This window comes from Sinocyclocheilus grahami, unplaced genomic scaffold (genome assembly GCF_001515645.1).
Source record: "Sinocyclocheilus grahami isolate Dianchi unplaced genomic scaffold, SAMN03320097.WGS_v1.1 scaffold271.1, whole genome shotgun sequence".
NCBI classification, from domain to species: Eukaryota; Metazoa; Chordata; class Actinopteri; order Cypriniformes; family Cyprinidae; genus Sinocyclocheilus; species Sinocyclocheilus grahami.
The window spans coordinates 287,526-295,025 of NW_015505450.1; the positions used below are offsets into that span (position 1 = coordinate 287,526).

Here is a 7,500-nt window from a genome sequence, read left to right on the forward strand (position 1 = left end):
TCACACACACACACACACACTCACACCCTCACACACACACACACACACTCTCACACCCTCACACACACACTCTCACACCCTCACACATGCTCTAACCTGGGCAGTAGGTTTGAAGAGTACTCGGGTCACATTGACAAACAACACAACCAGAACAGAAGTGCTGGCCACCACTGAACTAAAACATGGAAACAAATGAATGAAACATGCCTGCAAATGAATGTCATGGGAAAGGATTCGTAACATCTGTTTTCTAATATTTATTTATTTCTGCATGTCATGTGTAGCTCTGTATTAGCTCATTCTCACGCACCGGTAGTTCAGTTTCTTTTTCTCCGGCAGCACAGCATCCAATAGAAATGCCTTACTCATGCGGAAGATATCGTTTGCTTTCCTGACATTTACAACCAGTGTCAGCTGCTTTGCAATACTGAGAGAAAATAGGAAGATATGATATGTCCTGCTCATCTATGATGAAACATTTTCTTTGTGGGGAAATTTAACTTAACTTGGCTTCCTTCAGAAATCTCCACTGCTGTCCATGTTCAAGTACTGTGAAAGTGCATTCATTTTAAAACAGCACAAAGTCTGAATGACATTAAAAGCATACATTTTAATTTGTACACTGTGTGTTATTTGTGGCCCGTCACAGCCCTCGCTTGAGCTGAAGAAGCGTCTCTGAAGCGCTCACAGGACTCCTGTCGGCAGACACTTTTGCTGTATAATATGAATTATCTTACAGATATGGAGTATGTACTTCAGCATTATCTGACCTGTGAGTCGTGATGTGAAACGGTTTGTTCTCGTCCACAGACATCAGTTTGCCAAAGTCTGCAACCATCTGCTACACAGCGGCGCTGCTGAAGGCCAGAGCCGTGTCGGATAAGTGAGTCTCCATCAACACATTCACATTATTAACGCATGTGCTGATGGAAAATGCTATTTTAATTGCAAAATAAATTAATGCTGTGTAGGTTAGGAAGAGGTGACTTTCACATGCAAGCAGAAATCCACTAGCTTTGCACCAGCTTTATTTTGAGTCCACTTTAGTCATTCCACTGACTGTAAGACACTCCACGTCAGCGAGCAGTCGTTAGAGTCTCAGTGACCGTCTGCTTAATATCTGCTCACACTTGATTTTAATGGACATTCTACTGACTTACTCAAAAAAATAAAGTGTTCCCCAGCTTTCTCTTTTTTCCCCTAACCCAGACGAGCCTAACAGTGCACACATACAGAGACAAACTGTGCTTAAAGGGCCAGTTCACCTCTGACTGGATATTCTGTCATCACTGTCAGTTCTAGACAGCACGAGTCCCGAGTCCCTCAAATCACGTTAGTTCTGCTGTAAAGTGTGTCCGTGCTGTCATCATTCAACAGTCTCACCTCAGTCTGGGGGGGTTTGTGTGCGTCTGCAGGTTTTCTCCAGAGGCGGCGTCACGCAGAGGTTTGAGCACAGCAGAAATGAACGCAGTAGAAGCCATACACAGAGCGGTGGAGTTCAATCCACACGTACCGAAAGTGAGCCTCCTCATCTTCATCATCCTCCTCCTCCTCCTCCTCAGCCGTAACTAACCTGCCTCGTTCTCTCCGCAGTACCTCTTAGAGATGAAGAGTTTGATTCTGCCTCCGGAGCACATCCTGAAGCGCGGCGACAGCGAAGCCATCGCCTACACCTTCTTCCACCTGCAGCACTGGAAGCGTGTGGAGGGCGCGCTCAACCTGCTCCACTGCACCTGGGAGGGGAGTGAGTGACCTCTGACCCCTCAGATTTAACACCGTCACTGTCTGATTGATTATTCTGCACTGCGAGTACACCTTTTGTCAGTACGGTGTTATGATCAAAAAAAGGTCTCTTGGATTACGCTTTGTCTTTTGGCTCAACTCGGATCAGATCCAGAGGCCAGTTTAGTTGTGTAGCTCTTTATACTCGTTGTTTCAAAGCAGCTGTACAGATGTTATAATGTCGTAAAGCCCAGTTGTCCACACCGATGTCTTCAGAGCTGGATAATAGTGTAGTTCACACATGGAGATCATAGCAAATCTCAACTGCTTGATCGTTAAAATAGGATATATTTACAGTAGCTACAAGCTGTGGTTATTCATTATGCAGTTCAGCCTTCATGCAGATTCAAATCTCAGGGTGACAGAGTCTGTGGAATACACTTGCTTTAACTGTTAGGAATGTCCCACATTAGGTAGATTTAAGAAACGCAATCTTTTTAAGATTGTGTTTGTCTTCATTTTTTCTCTCTCTCTTTTATATTCTATTGCTGTTGTGTTTGATAAATAGAATGCATTATTATTATTATTATTATGATCTGGAAATCTGTAAGGTTTTATTAATAACAATTTGTTGTAGTCAAGTCACCTTTATATCTGGCGCTTCATACCAGACAGTTTCTAAGCAGCTTCACGGTGATAAATAGGAAAATAACAGTGTTAATGTTTTAAAATTCATCAGGAATAAATGCCTTTAGTTCATGTCTTTTAAGAGGCAAACATTTATTTTCAATATAAAACATGTCGACGTGTTCAAGTGAACATCAGAAAAACTGCTGGTGACTCACTGTTGCTCCGAAGCTTAGAAATGCATTTTAAAAACCACTCCTTTGTGTCGATTGCTCAGCTTTCAGAATGATTCCATATCCTCTGGAGAAAGGCCACCTGTTCTATCCGTATCCTGTCTGTACAGAGACGGCGGACAGAGAACTGCTACCAAGTAAGAGATTTTCCTGCATTTCACCTGTAGATGAAGAGTAGTGTTTCTGTCACGTCTGACGTCGTCTGCAGCGGAATCTCTCAGAGCCTGTTAGTGGACTATACGAGTACATTAGGCCTTTCAGTGTAACTGTACAAACGTTCAGCTTCAGCTTGAGCTTCTCGTGTCAGATCTGGACTGATTTTGATCAAGTAAAGGTCAGAATAACTGCAGTGATATAAGCAGTGTTCCACGAGGTGTCAGTGTATCCCAAGAAGGAGCTGCCGTTCTTCATCCTGTTCACGGCGGGTCTCTGCTCCTTCACAGCTATGCTGGCGCTCCTCACGCATCAGTTCCCAGAGCTCATGGGAGTGTTTGCTAAAGCCGTGAGTGTCACACACTTCAGTACTCCAGACAAACACACCACCGTTAAAGAGTTTTCCTTTTCATCAACAGACACATTCAGTGTCATCAGCTGATGAAGAACCGTTTGAATGACACCGATACGCAGATAACTCATCATGCTCATCTGTGTCCCTGCAGCACAAAAGCGGTGTTAAGTCGCTGGGGGATATCTGTAGCAATAGCCAACAATACATTGTATGGGTCACAATTATACATTTCTCTTTTATGACAAAAATCATTAGGATATTAAGTAAAGATCATGTTCCATGAAGATATTATGTAAGTTTCCTACCGTAAATATATCAAAACTTAATGTTTGATTAGTAATATGCATTGCTAAGAACTTCATTTGGACAACTTTAAAGATGATTTTCTCAATATTTAGATTTTTTTGCACCCTCAGATTCCAGATTTTCAAATAGTTGTATCTCAGCCAAATATTGTCCGATCCTAACAAACCATACATCAATGGAAAGCTTATTTATTCAGCTTTCAGAGTTTGTATAAATCTCCAGACTCTTAAGACTGGTTTTGTGCTCCAGGGTCACATATTTGTATTTGAAATGGCAATTCTTCATGTAATCATGAACGGTTCATCTTGACCAAGTTCAGCTCTATAGTGGCTGAGCTGTGTTACTGGGCAAATATTCGATGTTTCCCCATGCTTACAGCTGATCGAGACGCTCTGAAATATAATCAGCCGGATCTGAAGCACAGTTTGAATATTGCCTCTTTTGTGTTTCTGTGAAATAGTTTTTCAGACATTAAAATTAGCTATAAAATGCACAGGCAGCTAGTCAACTTTTTTGTTTTTTGATGATATTATTGAATGTAATTTAATACGGAGGCTATCTTGTCTGAGAGTAGTGTTCAGACTGCAGATATCTCACTTGTTTCTGTCTCGTCCTTCAGTTCCTGAGCACTCTGTTCGCTCCGCTGAACTTCATCATGGAGAAGGTGGAGAGCATTCTTCCCTCGAGTCTGTGGCACCAGCTCACGCGGATCTGATCTCACAGATATGCATTATTATTGACTGAGGTGCCAAGTTCTTCAGAAGTGCCCCGACAGCCAGGAAACAAGAGAAACACAACCCACATCAAACGCAGAAGGAATTTATTTCCCCCTTAATCTCCTGTAAATATTTCTGTTTAAAACTTTTAAACGCCATGGATATATAAAGAAAAAATAAAACAATTTCTGTACTGCTGCAAAACAGACGTCTCCATTTTTGAAGAAAATCCTCTTCTGTGACTGTGTTCTCAAGTTTGAAAACTGTCTGAAAGCAGCAGAATATCATTGATGATGATGATGATGATGATGACATGCGTTCACACAAACACAGAAGTGGAGTCACAGGTTCATTTGTGAATCTCTTCCTGTACACTTCTGCATCACATGACACATTCGTGGATTTAGCTCCAGCCGATCAGAACATCAACAAATCACACCGTTTTACATTCAGAGCAGCACCAGACTATAGAAGAGCTCGTGATTTTTTTTTGTAATGTAGGAGTTTCAGTGTTATAACGGCGGCGCCGTGTGTCGTGGTTTAGGTTTGTGGATTGGTTAACGTCATGTGAGAGGTGGGTCTTCAGCTTCTGGACAGTCGTGAGGGTCTCAGCAGATTGGTGGAGGTTTGCAGCTGATTTCAACAGAAGAACAGCGAGAGTGAAGGTGCTGGAAATCACATTTGTGTCTCCTGAAGCGACAGCGGTTGCATTATTGAGCATGTGAGTCCTGCACATGAAGAGTTACAAGTGAGATGATAAGAAGATTTATTGTTATTGGTTTAATGGTTCTAAAGTAGACTCATTTTAGTGAATGTTTATCCATATGCACAAAACAATGGCGAGGGAATGACTGACTGATGCTTGATGCTCGGACATCAACTTAAACTGCATAATTATTACTTCTCAATATCATTAACTCCTCTTCATCTGTAGGTCAAAGACCATGTCCCAAAAACCTTCACGCGGATGCTTACATCGTATTTCAGAAACTGCTCAATGGAATTTTAAAACTAAAAAGATCTTAAACCCCATTTCTATTTTTCTGGTCTCATTAATATAGCACTTCATACAATAAAATTGCTTCACAGTAAAACCAGTGTAAGTGTCACCAAGTTCAGTTTTAGACATCTGTCGTTTCAAATATAACTTCAAGTACAGCTCTACAGAGAGTAGGACCGTGACAGCTTTTATGTCTCTGCTGAGCGAGACGAGAAACCCAAACTCCGTCAGGTGACCGTGGAGGAGAAACCAGGCCTGGCATCTAAACCGTTCTTCATTCATGAGCTCCATTAATACTGCTCAACATTTGTCCTCCATACTCCGTGATCTCCATCAGAAGCGCATCGCTGATGGCTCTGTGAAACAGCCTTCATGTTCACTCGAGTGCTTCAGTAATGCTTTAAACGGCCGAGAAGCCCAGAGGAAACCACTTCTCCTGGTCCAGAACTCTCTCTCCCAGAACCACGTTTGTAGCCGCTACAAAAGTCTTCCTGCTCTTCACCGTCACCTCCAGCACGTGTCCGTGGAGGTTGTGCACGTTCCTGTACTCGATCTGAAGAGAAAGCCACAGGTCTGAGAGGAGACTAATGTTCAGATGTGACGCACACGTCAGTAACAGCAGAACTACTCATCAAATGCATTTCAAAGAACCGAAAGGCTTTCCCATACCAGTTCATTGAATGTGGGATTGTCATTGCTGCGGACCACTTTGGTCTTCCTCTTGGTCTTGTCCTGCGGGTCAGGTCTTAGTCGTGTGACCACATATGCGTCCGGACACGAGCCGTTAGACAACCTCTGAACGACAGCACACACAAGACAGCAAAACACAGAGTAAGAGTTTACACTCGTGCAGCTCAAAACATTAGTAAAAGTGAACAAATATAACTCCAGAACAGAATCGTACATTTTGGAAGCCAAACCTCAAATCATACAACCCCACGTAAAATCAAAAACTTATTTTTTTCCAATGGCAAAAGTGCAATTTTAAGTGGATAAAAAGACATCAAAATGATTTTCGGTAACGCTTTACTTAAAGCCTTTTATGTACTATGCATTATAAAGGTATTCATAATGTACATTGGTTATAATTATTTATGAAAAGTCATTACAAAGTTAAAATGCATTATAATATTTGAAGGTTTGTTTGTCATGTGTTTTAACGCATTATAAGGTGTAACAGTGAATAGATCAGTATTATAACTGTGGTTACAGTTATTCATTAGATTTTACAATTTTACAAGGCATAATTAATGCATATAATGCATTATATATAAAGGCTTAAAGTAAATCAAAAACAATAATGGGCTGGGGAAAAAAAAGACTCACGATATTTTTCAAATGCTTTATCATCACAGATAACTTATAGTCTTTATAAGACAGGTAGAGCTGAATCTGCGGTCGGAGATGAGCGTCTGTTTCTGGAACAAATGCAAAACAAACATTTTCAGACAAATTTAAACAAGAAAAAAACTACAGGGTTGGAAGTAAAATATGTGAATGAATCCCTGAAGCAAATCAAAGCCATGCAACGACATTTATCCAGTAACTTTAAACTGAAAGTAAGAGCACCGTTTCATTTTATTATTATGAATGCAAGCTTGCAGTAAACCATTAAAACCATTAAGAGTCCTCTGCAAACAACAGTGAAATGCATCATCAATCGTCGTCCAGGAAGAGTCTACCTGACTTGACCGCAGTGTTTGGTCCGTCCAGAAACAGGCTGCAGACGTATTCATTCTGTTAGAGACATGATGAAATATAAATGAAAGTGCGAGGTAAAGTACTGGGAAGCGGCACAGAGGCGGCACTCACTCACCCCTTTGCAGGGTCCTTCAAACAGCTCCTTCAGATACTTGTTCAGCAGAGACATCTTCCGGCCCGGTGTAAAGGACATGTTAAACCAGCTCGGGAACCTAGAACAGGACAAAGACCAGATCAGTCCGGCTCTCCTCTGCCCTGCAGTGATAGCACATCATGAGCGGGACTCTTACTTTGGCAGCGTGGACTCGATGAAGTGCTTCTGCAGGAGCTTGTGGAGCATCTCAAACTGAGCAAAGCTCTTCTGAACGACGAGGAATCCGTCCTCAATGGCCACCTTCAGCTCGTACGTCTGACTCGAACACAACGGACATTATGTGTGGGGAAAAAAGGATTTAATAGTACAAATGTAGGCCAAATATTCTTGGATGTTTCTGTATAGTTATCAGTATAAGCCAAGAGTGCTTAAGTATAAACAAACGTCTTTTTATCGAACATCTCCACATCTTCACGCATCTTCTCAAAGATCTTTCGGAGGTCTCGTTGCTCAGGTTTTTGTGAAGGAAACTCACCACATCTTTGCCGTTCGCTGTATATTTCTGGATCACGGCCTCCTGAATGTTGGTGTTG

At 41.7% G+C, this 7,500-nt stretch overlaps 2 protein-coding genes across 4 annotated transcripts in view; one reads left to right on the forward strand and one right to left on the reverse strand.

The window, feature by feature from the left end:
* st7 (suppression of tumorigenicity 7) overlaps positions 1–4,258 on the forward strand; it is a 24,483-nt gene extending 20,225 nt beyond the window's left edge. The window contains exons 13-16 of one of the 3 annotated variants that reach the window (XM_016291438.1): positions 1,594–1,744; positions 2,627–2,719; positions 2,942–3,084; positions 4,016–4,258. In XM_016291438.1, coding sequence (XP_016146924.1) covers positions 1,594–1,744; positions 2,627–2,719; positions 2,942–3,084; positions 4,016–4,111 — 483 coding nt within the window. In that variant the 3' untranslated portion in view covers positions 4,112–4,258. The remainder of the gene's footprint in view (positions 1–1,593; positions 1,745–2,626; positions 2,720–2,941; positions 3,085–4,015) is intronic. The other 2 variants (XM_016291439.1, XM_016291440.1) reach the window with 2 other exon arrangements.
* Positions 4,259–4,577: 319 nt separating this feature from the next.
* pik3c2g (phosphatidylinositol-4-phosphate 3-kinase catalytic subunit type 2 gamma) overlaps positions 4,578–7,500 on the reverse strand; it is an 11,991-nt gene continuing 9,068 nt past the window's right edge. Inside the window, exons 24-30 of the mRNA XM_016291466.1 lie at positions 7,443–7,500; positions 7,104–7,222; positions 6,929–7,025; positions 6,795–6,849; positions 6,439–6,530; positions 5,782–5,907; positions 4,578–5,665 (exon numbers count right to left, since the gene is read on the reverse strand). The exon at positions 7,443–7,500 is cut by the window's right edge and continues 117 nt beyond it. Coding sequence (XP_016146952.1) covers positions 5,513–5,665; positions 5,782–5,907; positions 6,439–6,530; positions 6,795–6,849; positions 6,929–7,025; positions 7,104–7,222; positions 7,443–7,500 — 700 coding nt within the window. The 3' untranslated portion in view covers positions 4,578–5,512. The remainder of the gene's footprint in view (positions 5,666–5,781; positions 5,908–6,438; positions 6,531–6,794; positions 6,850–6,928; positions 7,026–7,103; positions 7,223–7,442) is intronic.